The sequence below is a fragment of the Mobula birostris genome, chromosome 19 (assembly GCF_030028105.1).
Source record: "Mobula birostris isolate sMobBir1 chromosome 19, sMobBir1.hap1, whole genome shotgun sequence".
Taxonomy (NCBI): domain Eukaryota; kingdom Metazoa; phylum Chordata; class Chondrichthyes; order Myliobatiformes; family Myliobatidae; genus Mobula; species Mobula birostris.
In genome coordinates, this window is record NC_092388.1 from 658,008 (window position 1) to 679,498 (window position 21,491).

The 21,491-nt window shown below is 44.7% G+C and overlaps 1 protein-coding gene across 2 annotated transcripts in view; it reads left to right on the forward strand.

Moving 5' to 3' along the window:
- Nucleotides 1–417: 417 nt before the first annotated feature.
- klhl7 (kelch-like family member 7) overlaps nucleotides 418–21,491 on the forward strand; it is a 70,710-nt gene continuing 49,636 nt past the window's right edge. For both annotated transcript variants that reach the window (XR_011889704.1, XM_072283093.1), the window contains exons 1-4: nucleotides 418–871; nucleotides 6,496–6,598; nucleotides 6,702–6,795; nucleotides 20,970–21,094. Coding sequence is in view for 1 of the 2 variants with exons in the window: in XM_072283093.1 (XP_072139194.1) it covers nucleotides 749–871; nucleotides 6,496–6,598; nucleotides 6,702–6,795; nucleotides 20,970–21,094 (445 nt within the window). In the remaining variant the exon portion in view is untranslated. The remainder of the gene's footprint in view (nucleotides 872–6,495; nucleotides 6,599–6,701; nucleotides 6,796–20,969; nucleotides 21,095–21,491) is intronic.

Sequence of the window (21,491 nt, forward strand, 5' to 3'; positions counted from 1 at the left end):
AGCCGGAGAGGGCGCTAGTGAGAGCATTTTACGTCGCTTCAACATGGGACCGCCGTGTCGCAGTGCTGGGGGCCGAGCTGGAGAGGGCGCTAGTGAGAGGTTTACATCACTTCAGTATGGGACTGCCATGTCGCAGTGCAAGGGGCCGAGCCGGAGAGGGCGCTAGTGAGAGCATTTATGCCGCTTCAACATGGGACCGCCGTGTCGCAGTGCTGGAGGCCGAGCTGGAGAGGGCGCTAAGTGAGAGGTTTACATCACTTCAATATGGGACTGCCATGTCGCAGTGCAAGGGGCCGAGCCGGAGAGGGCGCTAAGTGAGAGGTTTACATCACTTCAATATGGGACTGCCATTTCGCAGTGCTGGGGACCGAGCTGGAGAGGGCGCTAGCGAGGGGGTTTATACCGAGGGGCTGCCTTGTCGCGGTGGCGGGCGGAGCTGGGAGACGTCAGTGTTATAGACTCTGTCGCTTCGGCTCTTTTCAACCTCCCCCGTTGCCGAATAGAGTCATCCCCTGTAGCGATGATTCCCTTCCTCTGTTGTGTAGAGTTGGTGGCTTCGCTACCCTGTTCGAGCAGCCCCGAGGCCTCGTGACTGTGCCCCGCTGGTGATCGGGTTCCCCCGGCCGAGCGGCTCCGAAGCCCCGTGACCGTGACCGAGCCCGGACTGTCCGTCACCCACAGCTGATCCTGGCTGTGGACTGTTGCTGGTGCGGCTGGCCTGGTCCGGCCCGACTCCCTCAATGTTGCTATGGCCGCTGTAGGCTCAGAGAAAGGCTCCATAAAGAAGAAAAGTGAGAAGAAATTCGCGGCCAGAGAGGAAGCAAAGCTGCTGGCAACTTTTATGGGTGTCATGAATAATATGCGAAAACAGGCAAGTATTCTTTATGTGGGGGGTGTTAAGTGCGACGAGCGAAAGGTTGTTTAGCGGCACAATACTCTGACACATCAATAGTTTAATTGATTATTCTTTTGTTAATTGCTTTTGTGTGGTAAAGTGTCCTTTCATTTATAACCGAGACCTGATCAGAACTTAAAATAGCATGTTTAACAGGTTAACATCTGAGGAGCGTTTGGCAGCTTTGGGCTTGTGCTCACTGGAATTTAGAAGAATGTGGAGGGGCGGTAATCTCATTGAAACCTACGGAATGTTGAAAGGACTCTAGACAGTGTGGATGTGCAGATGTTTCCTATGGTGGCTCTATACAGAACTAGAGGGCACAGCCTCAAAAGTGAGGGGCGACCCTTTGGAACAGGGGTAAGGAGGAATTTTTTTAGCCAGAGAGCAGTGAATCTGTGGAAAGCTCTGCCCTGCTGTCGAGGCCAAGTTCGTGCGTTTATTTAAGGCGGAGCTTGATAGTTTCCTGATCGATGAGGACGTCAAAGGATATGGTGAGAAGGCAGGTGTATGGGGTTTAGTGAGATCTGGGATCAGCCATGTGGAATGCTGGTACAGACTCGATGGGCTGAATGGCCTAATTCTGCTCCTATGTCTCATGGTCTTGTGTAACACGGCACCAAGTTGTGTGGTGTTACCATCAAGATACAAAGGGCTCTCCGTCAACAGTTGACTGGGAGAAGAACCCAGTTGAGGTGGTTGGAGTAATGTATCTGCAAAAGTTTAGTCTTGTTTCAGTAGCTATGATCAGAATCGCGTTTAATATCACTGGCATATGTTGTGAAATCTGTTCGTTTGCAGTAGTGATGCATTACAATGCATAATAAAGCTGTAAATTACAATTACATATAATGCAAAAAGAAAAAAGAAGCAAGGTAGAAACCATAGAAAAACTACAGCACAGAAACAGGCCTTTTGGCCCTTCTTGGCTGTGCCGAACCATTTTCTGCCTAGTCCCACTGACCTGCACACGGACCATATCCCTCCATACACCTCCTATCCATGTATCTGTCCAACTTATTCTTAAGTGTTAAAAAAGAACCCGCATTTACCACCTCGTCTGGCAGCTCATTCCATACTCCCACCACTCTCTGTGTGAAGAAGCCCCCCCTAATGTTCCCTTTAAACTTTTCCCCCTTCACCCTTAACCCATGTCCCCTGGTTTTTTTCTCCCCTTGCCTCAGTGGAAAAAGCCTGCTTGCATTCACTCTATCTCTATCCATCATAATTTTATGTACCCCTATCAAATCCCCCCTCATTCTTCTATGCTTCAGGGAATAAAGTCCTAACCTATTCAACCTTTCTCTGTAATTCAGTTTCCCAAGTCCTGGCAACATCCTTGTAAACCTTCTCTGCACTCTTTCAACCTTATTTATATCCTTCCTGTAATTTGGTGACCAAAACTGAACACAATACTCGAGATTGGGCCTCACCAATGCCTTATACAACCTCATCATAACATTCCAGCTCTTATACTCAATACTTTGATTAATAAAGGCCAAAGTACCAAATGCTCTCTTTACGACCCTATCTACCTGTGACACCACTTTTAGGGAATTTTGTATCTATATTCCCAGATCCCTCTGTTCCACTGCACTCCTCAGTGCCTTACCATTAACCCTGTATGTTCTACGTTGGTTTGTCCTTCCAACGTGCAATACCTCACACTTGTCTGCATTAAACTCCATCTGCCATTTTTCAGCCCATTTTTCCAGCTGGTCCAAGTCCCTCTGCAGGCTTTGAAAACCTTCCTCACTGTCCACTACACCTCCAATCTTTGTATCATCAGCAAATTTGCTGATCCAATTTACCACATTATTATCCAGATCATTGATAGAGATGACAAATAATTGACCCAGCACTGATCCTTGTGGCACACCACTAGTCACAGACCTCCACTCTGAGAAGCAATTCTCTACTACCATTCTTTGGCTTCTTCCATTGAGCCAATGTCTAATCCAATTTACCACCTCTCCATGTATACCTGGCGACTGAATTTTCCTAACTAACCTCCCATGCGGGACCTTGTTAAAGGCCTTACTGAAGTCCATGTAGACAATATCCACTGCCTTCCCTTCATCCACTTTCCTGGTAACCTCCTCGAAAAACTCCAATAGATTGGTCAAACATGACCTACCACGCACAAAGCCATGTTGACTCTCCCTAATAAGTCCCTGTCTATCGAAATGCTTGTAGATTCTGTCTCTTACTACTCCCTCCAATAACTTAACCACTACCGACGTCAAACTTACCGGCCTATAATTTCCTGAATTACTTTTCGATCCTTTTTTTAAACAACGAACAACATGAGCCATACTCCAATCCTCCGGCACCTCACCCGTAGACACCGACACTTTAAATGTATCTGCCAGGGCCCCTGCAATTTCAAGGTCTCCTTCAAAGTCTGAGGGAACACCCTGTCAGGTCTCGGGGATTTATCCACTTTAATTTTCCTCAAGACAGCAAGCACCTCCTCCTTTTCAATCTGTACAGTTTCCATGATCTCACTACTTGTTTCCCTTAATTCCATAGACTTCATGCCAGTTTCCTTAGTAAATACAGATGCAAAAAACCCATTTAAGATCTCCCCCATTCCTTTTGGTTCCGCACATAGCCGACCCCTCTGATCTTCAAGAGGACCAATTTTATCCCTTACAATCCTTTTACTCTTAATATACCTGTAAAAGGATAGTGTATGTGGTTTTATTGTCCATTCAGAAATGTGATGATGCTGGGGAAGTATGTGTCTTTGGGCTCCTGTACCTTGGACTCAGACTTCAAGAGGGTAAAATGCATAATCTATAATTGAGGATGGGCAGAAGGGGCTTTATATTTCCAGGTGTTATCTTTATCTGAGATATAAAATGCAATGTTTGAAGAATAGAAGGAGAATTTTTTGATGTTCAAAATTATTTTCCCAACCAGCTTTACCATCAGGGTTGCCTGGTACACGTGTGGTGAGCGTTGGGGCACTGTGGAGTGCGGTATGGCAAGGGGATCTGGGAATTGGGGTCCATAGTTTATTGAAAGCAGCATCACTGATGGATAGGGTCATAATGAAAGCTTTTGGGACATTGGCATTAGGGTTAGGGAGCACAGGAGATGGGATGTTATGTTGAAGTTGTATAAGATGTTGGTGAGGCTTAACTGGAATATTGTGCGCTATTTTGGTCACCTACCTACAGGAAAGACGTAAACAAGGTTAAAAGAGTACAGAGAAAATTCACAAGGATGTTACTGGGTCTGGAGGACTTGAGTTATAAGGAAAGATTAAATAGCTTAAGACTTTATTCCTGGGAATGTGGATGATTGACAGGAGATTTGATAGAGGCATAGAAAATTATGAGGGGTATAGATAGGGTAAATGCAAGCAGGCTTTTTCCACTGAGGTTGGGTGGAACTACAACCAGAGGCCATAGGCCAAGGGTGAAAGGTGAAAAGTTTACAGGAAACGTGAAGGGAAACTTCTTCACTCAGAGGGTCATGAGAGTGTGGAATAAGCTGCCATCACAAGTGGTGCATGTGAGTTCAATTTCAATATTTAAGAGAAGTTTGGAAAGGTACGTGGATAGTAGGGGTATGGAGGGCTGTGGTCCCCATGCAGCTTGGTGGGAGGAGGCAGTTTAAATGCTTTCGGCATGGACTAGATGGGCCAAAGAGCCTTTTCAGTGCTGTGGTTTTTCTATGGCTTTACAACTTCATAGATATGTAAGATTTTACTGTAATATTTTGGCATTATATAGAAAAGACTACATTAATTTTTGGATAACCTGTTGTGAAATGTAAATACAAATTAAAGTTTGTGACAGATAAATCCAAGATGAGAACGTGAAGCATCGAAAAAAGATCTAGCATCCATTTTTGTAAGTTTTGATGTTTAAATATACTTCAATCTGAGCCAAGGCTAACACTGAGAAGTGACAATTTATTTAGAATCAAGTATTGTACATGTGATGCAGGGATGTGTGTGGGTTTAGTAGAGTAGCCTATTTAGTTGAAGTTTCGTTGGATTCTTGGTTAATGTGACAGTTTGTAGTTGGGGAAGGAAGCCGTTGACACATGCTTTAGTTATGATGGGATTGGAACCAAAGAGCTTCAGTCCAACTTTGCTGGATAGAGTAAAAAAAAATAGTGGATCATGTCAAAGGTTGCAAAGTCTTGAAGACAGTTTGCTGTGGGTTCAACAATGTTTTTGATTTAAGGTAGGGCCATCACTCAGGATAATTTGGAAGGGTGATATAGTACATAGAACATTGACAGTACAGCACAAGAACACGCCCTTCAGCCCACAATGTTAGACTGAACCAATTAAATTAGTAATCAAAAAGCCAACTAAGTTAATACCCTCTGCCTACTACATGATGTCCATATCTTTCCATTTTCCTTGCAATCTGGAAAAGTTGCCTGGAAAATTGCAGATGGAATTTAATGCAGACAAATGCGAGGTGTTGCACTTCAAGAGGACCAACCAGGGTCTGTCTTCCACAGTGAACAGCAGGGTGCTGAAGAGTGTGGTAGAACAGGGGCATCTGGGAATACAGGTCCATAATTCATTGGAAGTGGTGTCACAGATAGATGGGGTCATAAAGAAAGCTTTTAGCACTTTGGCCTTCAGAAATCAAAGTATCGACTACAGGAGATGGGATGTTCTGTTGAAGTTGTATAGAACATTGGGGAGGCCTAATATAGAATGTTGTGTACAGTTTCGGTCACCTACCCTACAGGAAAGTTGTAAGAAAAATTGAAAGAATACAGAGAAAATTTGCAAGGATGTTGCTATGACTGGAGAACCTGAGTTATAAGGAAAGATTGAATAGATTAAGAGTTCATTTCTTGGAATATAGAAGATTGAGAGAAGATTAGCTAGATTGATGGCTATAGATAGGGTAAATACAAGTAGGATTTTTCCACTGAGATTGGGTGGGACTACAGCCAGAAATCATGGGTTAAGGGCAAAATGTTTAAGGGGAGCATGAAGGGAAATGTCTTCACTCAGAGGGTTGTGAGAGTGTGGAACGAGCTGCCAGTACAAGCGGTTGCATGCGAGCTTGATTTCAACGTTTAAGAGAAGTTTGGATACGTATGCAGATGGTGGGGTGTGGAGGGCGATGGTTCGGTGCAGGTCGATGGAAGTCGGCAGCTACACAAACGAGATGCTGTACTTTTCTATGACTCTATAACTAGGACCCACTGAGTTCCTCCTTAAGATTATTTGTTGTGCTGGAAATGTTCAAGAAGGAAGAAATAAATCCTAGCAGTTGCACAGGTCATGTTTAATTATCCAATTTTTGGATTTTTTTTCTGTTTGCCTAAACGGTGGTTGTGCTTATATCATGGCTGCTGTATTTCTTGTTTTACTCTGTTTTGCCTTTGGGTGACATTAAAAGTTGAGTTAAGAAATATGAGAACGTGAGCTCAAGGAATGAGTACTATTCCTCATGTAAATACAAGAGCCAGTGAGGACAGGATCGATCTCGCCTGAAACATTGGTACTTCATTCATTTCTGTAGATGCTGAATGACCTGCTGAGTTTCTTCAGCATTTCGTGTATGACAAAAATAACAGATTTCATTGTTTTGATCCTTTTGTTTTATATTCAGAAAATACTGTGTGATGTTCTTCTAGTAGTGTCGGATAGAAAAATCCCAGCTCACCGAGTGGTGCTTGCGGCTGCCAGCCACTTCTTCAATCTAATGTTCACCAGTAAGTTTGCTTTTGTCTGTCTGTGTCTTAAAAGATTATTTGTGGTGCTTGCACCTTACTCTAAGCTAAGCAATTATTGATTGATTGCTCATTTTCCTGGTAGCAAACATGCTTGAATCAAAGTCATATGAAGTGGAACTCAAAGATGCTGAACCTGATATTATTGAGCTACTTGTAGAGTTTGCATATACTGCCAGGTAAGTGTTTATTACTTTTTACCGCTTCATTCATTGTTTTAAGTACTCCAAATCATTGACTATTACAGTCTATGTTTTAAGTTTCCTATTTAAAGTGTTTTCTGAGGTTCCTATGACTGATGCTCAGTTCATAGTATGTTAAGTTGAAAACCTCGTTGACTTCATTAACTTTGCCTCCAACTTTCACCCTGCCCTCAAATGGACCTGCCCTGGTCCATTTCCGACACCTCCCTCCCCTTTCTTGATCTTTCTGTCTCTATCTCTGGAGACAGCTTATCTACTGATGTCTACTATAAGTCTACGGATTCTCACAGCTACCTGGACTATTCCTCTTCCCACCCTGTCTCTTGCAGAAATGCCGTCCCCTTCTCGCAATTCCTCCGTCTCCGCTGCATCTGCTCTCAGGATGAGGTTTTTCATTCCAGGACGAAGGAGATGTCTTCCTTTTTTAAAGAAAGGGGCTTCCCTTCCTCCACCATCAACTCTGGTCTCGAATGCATCTCTCCCATTTCACGCACATCTGCTCTCACTGCATCCTCCCGCCACCCCACTAGGAATGGGGTTCCCCTTGTCCCAACCTACCACCCCACCAGCCTCTGGGTCCAACATATAATGCTCCATAACTTCCGCCACCTCCAACGTGATTCCACCACCAAGCATATCTTTCCCTCCCCCCCCCCCCCCCCCCGGCTTTCCGCAGGGATCACTCCCTCCGCAACTTCCTTGTCCATTTGTTCCCCCCATCCCTTCCCACCGATCTCCCTCCTGGCACTTATCCTTGTAAGCGGAACAAGTGCTACACATGCCCTTACACTTCCTCCCTCACCACCATTCAGGGCCCCAGACAGTCCTTCCAGGTGAGGCGACACTTCACCTGTGAGTCAGCTGGGGTGATATACTGCGTCCGGTGCTCCCGATGTGGCCTTTTATATATTGGCGAGACCCGACGCAGACTGGGAGATCGTTTCGCTGAACACCCACGCTCTGTCTGCCAGAGTAAGCAAGATTTCCCAGTGGCCACACATTTTAATTCCATGCCCCATTCCCATTCTATATGTCTATCCATGGCCTCCTCTACTGTCAAGATGAAGCCACACTCAGGTTGGAGGAACAACACCTTATATTCCGTCTGGGTAGCCTCCAACCTGATGGCATGAACATTGACTTCTCAAACTTCCATTATTGCCCCTCCTCCCCTTCACACCCCATTCCTTATTTATTTATTTTATATATTTTTTATTTTTCCCCCTTTTTTCTCTCTTTTTTCCTCCCTCTGTCCCTCTCACTATAACTCCTTGCCTGCTCTCCACCCTCCGGGCTCCCCTCCCCCCTTCTCTTTCTCCCCAGGCTTCCCCTCCCATGATCGTCTCCCTTCAACTCTTAGATCCATCCCTCCCCCTCCTGCCTGCTCCTATCATTTCAGATCTCCCCCTCCCCCTCCCACTTCCAAATCTCTTACTTTCTCTTCTTTCAGTTAGTCCTGATGAAGGGTCTCGGCCGGAAACATCGACTGTTCCTCTTCTTATAGATGCTGCCTGGCCTGCTACGTTCACCAGCATTTTTTGTGTGTGTAACCTGTACCCCTTCTGCTTCATAGTGTAAGAGCCTATAAAACTATGGGCATGTTAAAGTTCTTGTTCTTTACCTGCTTTTATATTTAGAAGTGAAACCCATTTGTCCAAACTTTTCTTGATGTTTTCTCCTGTGTGTGAAACACTAGAAGCTAAGTCGGAAAATCTGAGGAGAAATACTGCCTGATGGTGACCTAGCTGTTTGCAGTGGTGTTCATATTTTCCAGAAGCTGTTCAATGTGCGAGTTTGTGCATGTTGTGGTAGATTTACCATACACTCTTGAGTTCTGTCATTTCTTTTCCAATCACTAATAGCTTAGTCTAGATTCTATGCTTCAACACCATTTGTTGAGATCTCCTGGGATAGGCATGTAATGACATACTTTATGTACTTGGTGAACAACTGATTGGTGAAATCAGCTCTTTATGCCACAGGTGACTTGAAATGCCCAGTTACTCTTTTATTCCACAATCCTTAACTCCAATTGAGGTGAATGATAGTGGGATCCCATATAACATTCAAGTCTGTTAAGATGGGCAGATCCCCAGAACCTGACCAAGTGCACCCCTGGACCTAATGGTAGGCCGGGGTGAAATCATGGAAGCCATTGTAGAGATATTTGTGTCATTGTTGGCCACTGGCGAAGTTCCAGAATGTTAAGAGTGGCTGATGTTACATTGTTCCGGAGGTGGAGGGGGATAGGATGGACAGGCCAGGGAACTAGGTCCAGTGGAAGTCAGGGTGAGCTGGTGAGATTGAATCAGAATTGGCTCGATGATAGGAAGCAGAGGGTTATGGCTAAAGGTTGATTCTCTCACTGGAAACCTGGACTAGTGGGGTCCACTGGGGTCAGTGTCAGGACCTTTATTATTCATTAGTTATTAGTTACTCAGTCATTTGTTGTAAGTGATATGGATGTCAACGTACATAGCACAATTAACAGTTTTGCTGATACTAAATTAGGGTTCTTGTTGATGGTGAAGCAAGTTACAATGAATTGCAAAAAGATCTTAGTTAGGGAGATGGGCTGAGGAATGGAAAATAGACTTCAACTTAAATAAGTGTGAGTGATGCATCTTGGACATTCAAACCAGGGTAGGATGTATAAAATGAATGGCAGGGCACTGAGGGGCCTAGTAGTACAATAAACAATAGACAGTAGGTGCAGGAGTAGGCCATTCAGCCCTTTGAGCCAGCACCACCATTCACTGTGATCATGGCTGATCATCCACAATCAGTATCCAGTACAAATACATACATTTGTGAAAGTGACCGTACAAGTGATAGGGGGGTGAACAAGGCCTTTAGCATGCTGGTTTCAATCAGGAAATCAAGTTTGGCAGTAGGATCATTATGTTGGGTTATACAAATCATTGGTGAGACCACATTTGGAGTATCGTTAGAGTTTTTGTCACCCCGTAGAGGACAGACATTGTCATGTTGGAGAGGGCACATAAAAGATTTAAGAGGATACTGCCCAGACTGGAGAGCCTGAGTTGTAGGGGAAAGATTGGCCAGGGTGAATCTTTATTCCTTAGAGTATAGAAGAATGAGAGGTGACCTCAAAAGTTTGTAAAATCATAAGGAATCTCAGAATCAAGTTTATTATCAATGAAATATAGAACCTAGAACAGTACAGACCATCTGGCCCATGGTGCTGCGCTGACCTTTTAATCTACTCTGAGATCAACCTAACGCTTCCCTCAATTTTCCATTCATCCATGTACTCTTAAATATCCCTAATGTATCTGCCACTTCCACCACCCCTGGCGGTACTCTCTTTGTTTAAAAAAGAAACAAACTACTTGTGGTATCTCCCTGATACTTTCCTCCAATCACCTTAAATTGTGTCCTCTTGTATTAGCTTTTGCCACTATGGGTGGGGCAGGCACTGGCGCTCCATTTTGTCTATGCCTCTTATCTTATGCACCTCATCCACCTTCACTCCAAAGAGGAAGACCATAGCTGCTCAACCTATCCTCTTATGTCAGTGATTTGAAAGACAGAATTGATGGCTTTGTGGCCAAGTTTGTGGATGATACGAAGATAGGTGGAGGGGCGGGTAATGATGAAGCAGGGTGGCTTTAGTAGGACTTGGACAGATTAGGAGAATGAGCTGACATTGGAGAGAGTTTAGAGGAGGTTCACAAGAATGATTCTGGGAATGAAAGGCTTATTGTATGAGGAGCAATTGATGACTTTGGGCCTTTACTGGTTGAAATTCAAAAGAATGAGGGGGGTTTCTCATTGAAACCTTTCAAATGTTGAAGGGCCTAGATCAAGTGGATGTGGAGAGAATGTTTCCAATGATGGGGGAGGGTGTCCAGGATCAGAGAGCCAGAGAGCACATCCTCAGAATAGTGATGTCTATCAAGAATGGGAATGAGGAGGAATTTCTTCAGCTAGAGTGTGATGAATCTGTGGAATTCGTTGCTACTGGCGACTGTGGTGGCCAGGCCATTCGGTATATTTAAGGTGCAGGGTGATCAGTTCTTAATTAGTCAGGCCATGAAATGTTACGGAGAGAAGGCAGAAGAATGGGGTTGAGAGGGAAATGGATCAGCCATGATGAAATGGTGGAGCAGACTCGATGGGCCAAATGACCTAATTCTGCTCCTACGTTTTATGGTCTTAAAACATGCTCTCTAATCCAGGCAGCGTCTTGGTAAATCTCCTCTATACCTTCCTAAAGCTTCTGTATCCTTCCCATAATGAGGTGATCAGATGTGAAATTTGTTGTTTTGTGGTATCAGTCGAGTGCACATATAAAATACTATGTTAGGGTACATAAAACAAAGAAATAGTGTGCATGGGTTTATGGACTGTTCAGAAAATCTGGTGGATGTGAAGCAGCTGTTCTTAAAACATTGAGTATACGTCTTCAGGCCTCTGTACCTGCTCCCGGATGATAATAAAAAGAGTGTGTGTCCTGGATTGTGATGGTCCTTAATGATAGATGCTGGCTTGGTGAGGCCCTGTGTTTTGAGGATGTCTCAGATGCTGGGGAGGATTGTGCTCGAGATGGAACTGGCTGAATCTACAACCCCTGCAGCTGCTTTCAATCCTGCACATCGGAGCCTCCATAACAGCCAATCATCATACTCTCCATTGTACATCTGTAGACACTGGCTTTGACGGCATCGGATCTCCTCAAACTCTTAATGAAGTGTAGCTGCGAGTTTGCCTTCTTCATGATTGCATCAATATGTTGAGCCCAGGTAGCTTTTCTGTGAGATGTTGGTGCCCAGGAACCTGAATCCACTCACCCTTTCTACCACAATAATGACTAGGGAGTGTTCTCCTGAATTCCCCTTCCTGAAATTCATTAAATTCCTTGGCCCTGCTGCCATCAACTACAATACAGGTTTCCCCCGCTATCCGAAAGTAGAGTGTTCCTATGAAACCTTTCGTGAGCTAAAATGGCGTAAAGCAAAGAAGCAATTACCATTAATTTATATGGAAAAGATTTTTGAGCATTCCCAGACCCAAAAAATAACCTACCAAGTCATACCAAATAACACTAACATATAGTAAAAGCAGGAATGATATCATAAATACACAGCCTTCGGGGTCTCAGCCCGAAACGTCGACTGTACCTCTTCCTAGAGATGCTGCCTGCTCTGCTGCGTTCACCAGCAACTTTGATGTGTGTTGCTTGAATTTCCAGCATCTGCAGAATTCCTTGTGTTTACCTTCTTCTATGTCTGCCTGCCTCAATGTCGAAGGTCAAGGTTCGTCGTCCGATGTGGCTGATGTGGAAGGCTTGAAGTACAACAGTATGCTTGACTGCTTAGCCTCGCGCATTTCTCTGTTATACAGTTCTTTGTATAAAGAACTATACTAAGCAGCCTATGGTCAGGCCACACTTAGATCCCCTCCAGTTCGCCTACCAGCTCCAACTAGGAGTTGAGGATGCCATTGTCTACCTGCTGAACCATGTCTATGCCCACCTGAACAAGCCAGCGAGCACTGTGAGGGTCATGTTTTTTGACTTCTCCAGTGCGTTCAACACCATCCGCCCTGCTCTGCTGGGGGAGAAGCTGACAGCGATGCAGGTGGATGCTCCCCTGGTGTCATGGATTCTTGATTACCTGACTGGCAGACCACAGTACGTGTGCTTGCAACACTGTGTGTCCGACAGAGTGATCAGCAGCACTGGGGCTCCACAGGGGACTGTCTTGTCTTCCTTTCTTTTCACCATTTACACCTCGGACTTCAACTACTGCACAGAGTCTTGTCATCTTCAGAAGTTTTCGGATGACTCTGCCATAGTTGGATGCATCAGCAAGGGAGATGAGGGTGAGTACAGGGCTACGGTAGGAAACTTTGTCACATGGTGTGAGCAGAATTATCTGCAGCTTAATGTGAAAAAGACTAAAGAGCTGGTGGTAGACCTGAGGAGAGCTAAAGTACCGGTGACCCCTGTTTCCATCCAGGGGGTCAGTGTGGACATGGTGGGGGATTACAAATACCTGGGGATAGGAATTGACAATAAACTGGACTGGTCAAAGAACACTGAGGCTGTCTACAAGAAGGGTCAGAGCCGTCTCTATTTCCTAAGGAGACTGAAGTCCTTTAACATCTGTCGGACGATGCTGAGGATGTTCTACGAGTCTGTGGTGGCCAGTGCGATCATGTTTGCTGTTGTGTGCTGGGGCAGCAGGCTGAGGGTAGCAGACACCAACAGAATCAACAAACTCATTCGTAAGGCCAGTGATGTTGTGGGGATGGAACTGGACTCTCTCACGGTGGTGTTTGAAAAGAGAATGCTCTCTAAGTTGCATGCCATCTTGGACAATGTCTCCCATCCACTGTATAATGTACTGGGTGGGCACAGGAGTACATTCAGCCAGAGACTCATTCCACCGAGATGCAGCACAGAGTGTCATAGGAAGTCATTCCTGCCTGTGGCCATCAAACTTTACAACTCCTCCCTTGGAGGGTCAGACACCCTGAGCCAATAGGCTGGTCCTGGACTTATTTCCTGGCATAATTTACATATTACTATTTAACTATTTATGGTTTTATTACTATTTAATTATTTATGGTGCAACTGTAATGAAAACCAATTTCCCCCCCGGATCAATAAAGTATGACTATGTAAGCACTCAAAAGATCCTGCAAACCTGCCCTGAACCTACGTGCCCTTTCAAAATTAAAGTCATACTTTTCTGCAATCATTGCAGCACTGTCAGTCGTAACGAAAATCTCACACAAGTGCTTCACTTTCAGTTCCTGGACAACTTCACTTTCGGGCCATTCACTATTGCGTTCGGTTTCGATTTGTATCCTTTCCTCTTGCAATTGCATCAGCTCTTCATCTGTCAGTTCTTGGTCACGGGATGCCAAAACCTCTTCAACATCATCTTCGTCAACTTCCATAAACCCAGCCTCCTTAGCCAAAGTCACTATTGCCGTAATTATTGTTGTTGGTTCGAAACCTTTAAAATTGTTCACTGATTCGGGACACAGTTTCCTCCAAATGCCATTTCTCATCGAGACTGTTAGCCTATCGAGAGCATCTCCAAGGTTGGTGATTGCCAATTTTATATTATAGTCTTTCCAGATCTCTCGCGAAGATGCTTCGGAGTTGCACTCTCTGTCAATGGCACTTACAATAAAACGCATCACATTTTGCGTATAGTAAGCTTTAATTGTGGCTATTAGGCCTTGGTCACACGGCTGCAGCAACGACATCGTATTCAGCAGTAAGAACACAACATGAATGTTACCGCCATACAAGTCAAGTCAAGTTTATTGTCATTTCGACCATAAGCTGCTGGTACTGTACACAGTAAAAACGAAACAACGTTCCTCCAGGACCATGGTACTACATGAAACAACACAAAACTACACTAGACTATGTGAGACAGCAGAAGGCTACACTAGACTACGTAAAACAACATAAAAACTATACTAGACTACAGACCTGCACAGGACTACATAAAGTGCACAAAACAGTGCAGGGCAGTACAAATAGTCATACTTTATCGATCCCGGGGGAAATTGGTTTTCATTACAGTTGCACCATAAATAATTAAATAGTAATAAAACCATAAATAGTTAAATAGTAATATGTAAATTATGCCAGGAAATAAGTCCAGGACCAGCCTATTGGCTCAGGGTGTCTGACCCTCCAAGGGACGAGTTTTGAAGTTTGATGGCCACAGGCAGGAATGTCTTCCTCTGACGGTCTGTGTTGCATCTCGGTGGAATGAGTCTCTGGTTGAATGTACTCCTGTGCCCAACCAGTACATTATGTAGTGGATGGGAGACATTGTCCAAGATGGCATGCAACTTGGACAGCAGCCTCTTTTCAGACACCACCGTGAGAGAGTCCAGTTCCATCCCCACAACATCACCGGCCTTGCGAATGAGTTTGTTGATTCTGTTGGTGTCTGCTACCCTCAGCCTGCTGCCCCAGCACACAACAGCAAACATGATCGCACTGGCCACCACAGACTCGTAGAACATCCTCAGCATCGTCCGGCAGATGTTAAAGGACTTCAGTCTCCTCAGGAAATAGAGGTGGCTCTGACCCTTCTTGTAGACAGCCTCAGAGTTCTTTGACCAGTCCAGTTTATTGTCAATTCGTAGCCCCGGGTATTTGTAATCCTCCACCATGTCCACACTGACCCCCTGGATGGAAACAGGGGTCTCTGGTACCTTAGCTCTCCTCAGGTCTACCACCAGCTCCTTAGTCTTTTTCACATTAAGCTGCAGATAATTTTGCTCACACCATGTGACAAAGTTTCCTACTGTAGCCCTGTACTCAGCGTTAATAAACAATAATTAATAAACAAGACAATAGGCACAGTAGAGGACAAATTACAATATAATAATAAATGATGTAGATGTCAGTCTAGACTCTTGAGTATTGAGGAGTCTGATGGTTTGGGGGAAGAAACTGTTGCACAGTCTGGTCATGAGAGCCCGAATGCTTCGGTACCTTTTGCCAGATGACAGGAGGGAGAAGGGTTTGTGTGAGGGCTCCTTTACAATAGTGTTAGCTTTGTGGGTGCAGCGTGTGGTGTAAATGTCTGTGATAACTGGAAGAGAGACCCCGATGATCTTCTCAGCTAACCTCATTATCAGCTGCAGGGTCTTGCGATCTGAGATGGTGCAGTTTCCGAACCAGGCAGTGATGCAGCTGCTCATGATGCTCTCGATATATCTTCTGTAGAAGGTGGTGAGTTTGGGGGGTGGGAGATGGACTTTTCTGAGCCTTTGCAGGAAGGAGAGATGCTGCTGGGCTTTCTTGGCTATGGAGCAGGTGAAATTCTCTGCCAGGTAAACACCAAGAAATTTGGTGCTCTCTCCTGAAGTCAACAACCATCTCTTCTGTTTTGTTCACATTCAGAGACAGGTTGTTGGCTCTGCACCAGTCCGTTAGCTGCTGCACCTCCTCTCAGTATACTGACTCATCGTTCTTGCTGATGAGACCCACCACGGTCGTGTCATCAGCGAACTTGATGATGTGGTTCGAGCTGTGTGTTGCAGCACAGTCCTGGGTCAGCAGAGTGAACAGCAGAGGACTGAGCACACAGCCCTGGAGGGCCCCCGTGCTCAGTGTGATGGCATTGGAGATGCTGCTCCCAATCCGGACTGACTGAGGTCTCCCAGTCAGGAAGTCTAGGATCCAGTTGCAGAGGGAGGTGTTCAGGCCCAGTAGGCTCAGCTTTCCAATCAGGTGCTGAGGAATGATTGTGTTGAATGCTGAACTGAAGTCTATGAACAATATTCGAACGTATGTGTCTTTTTTGTCCAGGTGGGTGAGGGTCAGGTGGAGGGTGATGGCAATGGCATCGTCTGTTGAGTGGTTGGGACGGTACATGAACTGCAGGGGGTCCAGTGAGGGGGACAGCAGGGTCTTGATGTGCCTCATGACAAGCCTCTCGAAACACTTCATGATGATGGATGTGAGTGCAACAGGACGGTAGTCGTTGAGGCAGGACACTGAAGACTTCGGCACGGGGACGATGGTGGTGGCCTTGAAGCACGTTGGAACGATGGCGCTGCTCAGAGAGATGTTGAAGATGTCAGTGAGAACATCTGCCAGCTGGTCTGCACATCCTCTGAGCACACTACCAGGAATATTGTCTGGTCCAGCAGCCTTCCGTGGGTTGACCCTGCATAGAGTTTTCCTCACACCGGCCACAGTAAGATGCAGAACCTGGTCATTGGGAGGAGGAGCGGTCTTCCTTGCCACCACGTCATTTTCCGCCTCTAAACGAGAGTAGAAGTTGTTCAGTGCATCTGGGAGGGAGGCATCACCAGCACAGGCAGGTGATGTTGTCTTGTAGTTGGTGATGTCCTGAATGCCCTTCCACATGCGCCGCGTGTTGCCGCTGTCCTGGAAGATTCGCTGGGCGTGTGCACGCTTTGCCTCTTTGATAGCTCGGGACAATACTCGGTAATGCCAGGTGGATGAGCAGCACAATTATCGACAATCACGAGACACCTATTATCGAGGTTATTTTCTGTACAGTATTTTTCAACAAAAGGACTAACGTATCTACTCACGTACTCAGAAAAAAATCACTTGGGCATTCCAAACGCTTGGATGTGAACGAAACACGACAGGAAGTGTATTCTTATCAATGCCTTTAAGTACCCTCGGATTTTCTGAATGGTACACTAGTAGAGGCTTAAGGACAGCATCACCAGTGGTGTTAATAATAGGCATTAGGGTAAACCTGTCCTTCGATGCCTTGTGTCCCTTAGCCTGCTTTTCTTCTATCGAAATAAATGTCTTGCTCGGCAATTTTTTCCAATAAGTTGCAGTTTCGTCACAGTTAAACACTTGCTTATACGAATAACCACCTTCTGTAATTATTTTCTTCAGTTCTGCTGGGAACTTTCTGCCAGCTTCAGTATCAGCCGAAGCGCACTCTCTTTTGTAAAAGCGAAAATCTTATTTGGATTTCTTTCATTTAGCGAAAACAGGTACAGGTGCACATTCCTTTATCTGAAATTCTGAAAACTGAAAAAGCTCTGAGCACCGATGTTTTTTTTGCCAGCAGCTGACGTCACTCAGGTGTGATGTGACAGCACTAGCAGAGGCCACCAGACATCAGGTGTGGCTCAGCGCTCGTACTGGTTACACGCGCATTTGCTGTTTGCTGATATCTTGTGTTCAGTGTTGACTTTGTGTCTGTGCAGTGCCTTACTGAAGAAAATAGTGTCGGAACTACCACTAGATATGATTTAAATAAACAGAAAGACGAGTTACTGAAGTTTTATAGTGACAGTGACAATGACGTTCTACATTTATTCCAATAAGTCATTTACCATGTGTTTGATTCAGTATGTTTGAAGCTGTATATTTTTATGTTTTATTGAATGTTTTTGTTGGAAATAAAATTTTTTCTTGTCATTATTCCCTAAACAATACAGTAAACAACTATTTACATAGCATTTGCATTGTATTAGGTATTATAAATAATCTAGGGATGATTTAAAGTGTACGGGAGGATGTGCGTAGGTTTGGTGCGCTGCTGGGTCCCAAAGTCCACCGCACTGAGACAGGTTAAATAAGAGACTTGAGCATACGTGTTTTTTGGTATCGGGGGGGGGTCTGAAATCAGAAAATTTCTGAATTCCGAAATGCAACTGGCGCCAAGGATTTCGGATAAGGGATTGTGGACCTGTACTACTGTAGGTCCTTCGTAAAAGCGAAGTGGCGTAAAGCGAACTTTCAAAAAGCGGGGGATACCTGTATTTTCTTTGCAACACTACTTAACCGGCTAATCTATCTTGCTCATATGTCTTCTCATTAACATCTGAGACTCTGCCAACCACAGTGGTGTAATGAGCAAATTTATGGATGGCATTTGACCTGTGCCTAGGCACACAGTCATGTGTAGAGGGTAGAGTACTGAGCATCTTTGAGGTGTGCCTCTATGGATTATCAGCGAGGAGGATACGGTGAACAGTCATAATCCGTTCCCCAGGGTTGGAGAGTTCAAACTAAGAGGGCCCAGATACAAGATAAGAGAGCTGAGGGGTAATTTCTTTACGCCAAAAAGTTGGTAGTACTTGGAATGAGCTGCCAGAGGAAGTGATTGAGGCAGGTACAATTAAAGCATTTAATAAGCACTTGAATAGGTCCATGAAGGCAAGGGACTTGGGTGGAATGTGGGCAACTGGGACTATCAGGAAGGATGCTGTGATTGGTGTGGACCAGTGTTGACTCTATGACTCTAATCTCATGTTTAGTAGGGAGGCACCTTTAAAGAGGCCTTTTGAAGGCAGTATAGCTGTTAGCATAACACTATTACAGTGCTAACAATCTGGGTTCAATTCTAGTTGTCTGTAATTTGACCTTTAGAGAGACATTTTGGAGTCAGTATAGTAATGAAGTGATCGGTGCTACCTATTATAGCGGCAATGACTTGGGTTCTATTCCTGCCGCTGTCTGTAAGCTGATCTTCAGAGAGACCTTTTGAAGTCAGTATAGTAGCAAAGTGATTAGCATTACATTATTACAAAGGCAGTGACCGGAGTTCAGTTCCTGCCATTTGTAAGTTGACTTAGCGGGACCTTTTGAGGGCATTACAATGGGGAAGCACTATAACGGTACCAGTGACCTGGGTTCAATTCTACTGCTGTTTGTACGTTCTGTTCATGTGGGTTTCCTCCAGGTGCTCTGGATTCCTCTCACGTCCCAAAGATATACCGGTCAGTAGGTTAATTTGTTACATGGGTGTAATTGGGCCAAATGGGCCTGTTACCAGGCTGTATCTCTAAATAAAAATTAAAGTAGATCTAAGGCCTCCCTTCACAATGTGAGCCTGAATCTGAAAGTGGAATTATACTTCGGAAGGTTCCAGGTAAGTCTTGTGCTCGTGGATTAACAAAGTAGTGGAAGGGTGGGGGGGTGGGGGGTGGGAATGCTCTTGTTGATTCCTTCCCCCAAAGTACTTGACTGCTAGTGGTCAATTGAATTGACTTTATTTCCTGCATCCTTTACATACATGAGTAAAAGTCTTTACGTTACGTCTTCGTCTAAATGTGCAATGTGCAATCATAGACATTTATAGTAATTTATAATAAATAGACCAGTCAGTGTAACATAGAAATACACTCAAATCAGCGTGAGTTAATCAGTCTGATGGCCTGGTGGAAGAAGGCTGTTGGTCCTGGCTTTTATGCTGCAATACTGTTTCCCAGATGGTAGCAGCTGGAATAGATTGAGGTTGGGGTGACTTGGGTCCCCAATGATTCTACAGGCCCTTTTTACACACCTGTCCTTGTAAATGTCCTGAATCATGGAAAATTCAGAACTGCAGATGCGCTGGGCTGTCCACACCACTCTCTGCAGAATTTTGCGATTAAGGGAGGTGCTGTTCCTATATCAGGCAGTGATGCAGCCAGTCAGGATGCTCTCAATTGTACCCCTGTAGAAAGTTCTTAGGATTTGGGGGCCCATACCAAACTTCCTCAACCATCTGAAGTAAAAGAGGTGCTATTGTGCTTTTTTCACCACTCAGCTGGTGTTTACAGACCATGTGAGGTTCTCAGTGATGTGGATGCTGTGGAACTTAAGGCTGTTTACCCTCTCAACCCCGGATCCATTGATGTCAATAGGGGTTAGCCTGTCTCCATTCCTCCTGTAATCCAAAACCAGCTCCTTTGTTTTCACGACATTGAGGGAGAGATTGTTTTCTTGACACCACTGTGTCAGAGAGATGACTTCTTCCCTGTAGGCCACCTTGTTATTGTTTGAGATTAGGCCAATCAGTGTGGTGTCGTCGGCAAATTTAATTAACAGGTTAGAACTGTGGGTGGCAACACAGGTAGTAAAGGAGGGGACTTAGTACACAACCCTGAGGGGCTGCTGTGTTGAGAGGCAGGGGTGGAGGTGAGGGATCCCACTCATACCACCTGCCAGCGATCTGACGAAGTCCAGGATCCAGCTGCACAAGGCAGGGTTAAGGCTGAGGTCTCTGAGCTTCCTGTGGAGCCTGTAGGGAATTATGGTGTTGAATGGTGAACTGTAGTCCAAGAACAGTGAACTTGGCTTTTTTCTCCTTGGAGCGATAGAGAATGAGAGGTGATCTGATCGAGGTGTATAAGACGATGCGAGGCATTGATCGTGTGTGTAGTCAGAGACTTTTTCCCAGGGCTGAAATGGCTATCACGAGAGGGCACAGTTTAAAGTGTTTGGAAGTAGGTACAGAGGAGATGTCAGGGGTAAGTTTTTTACGCAGAGAGTGGTGAGTGTGTGGGATGGTCTGCCGGCGATGGTGGTGGAGGCAGATACGATAGGATCTTTTAAGAGACTCCTGGATAGGTGCGTGGAGCTTTGAAAAATAGAGGGCTATGGTAAGCCTAGGTAATTTCTAAAGTAAGTACATGTTTGGCACAGCATTGTGGGCTGAAGGGCCTGTATTGGGCTATAGTTTTTTTCAATGTTTCTAACAGCATTCTCACATAAGCATCCTTTTTCTCCAAATGTGTAAGGACGTCAGTGATAGGATTTGATTTTATCCGTAAATTAACTTGTTATACAATAACAACAGCACAGTTGCGTGATAAGAATAAATCCTCCCTTCAAAGAAATATTTACAGGTTTTAATAAACTGTTTTAATATTTTCAGGATCTCTGTTAACAGCAATAATGTTCAATCTCTGTTGGATGCAGCAAACCAGTATCAGATTGAACCAGTGAAGAAAATGTGTGTTGAATTCCTCAAAGAACAAATTGATGCTTCAAATTGTCTGGGTATGTCATTGATTAACAGTAAGAACAGTACTGTGCAGTGGTGATGTACTTCTCATTCTGTATAAAGCTCCCATGTATTTTTATCGTACGATTTTGATTTTCATCATTGCATGTCTCCCTCCTGGTCCAGTGAGTCAGATATACTCAATAAAACACTGCATTTTCTCTCACTCTCTGATTAAGGAGTGGGTTCTTGTGTGAAGCTCTGGGCCAGCTAGAAAATTCAGGGATGATCCTTGTGCATATAAGCCAATTCTCTAACTTTCTTTAAGGTCTGCCTGACTCTCGAGCAAAAGTTGATCAATATTCTGTTCTAACCTAATTTGGATAATGATTCATTATGCCATTTGCAGATTCACATGTCTGATCCTGGGCAGGATGTACTTCAAAGGAAATG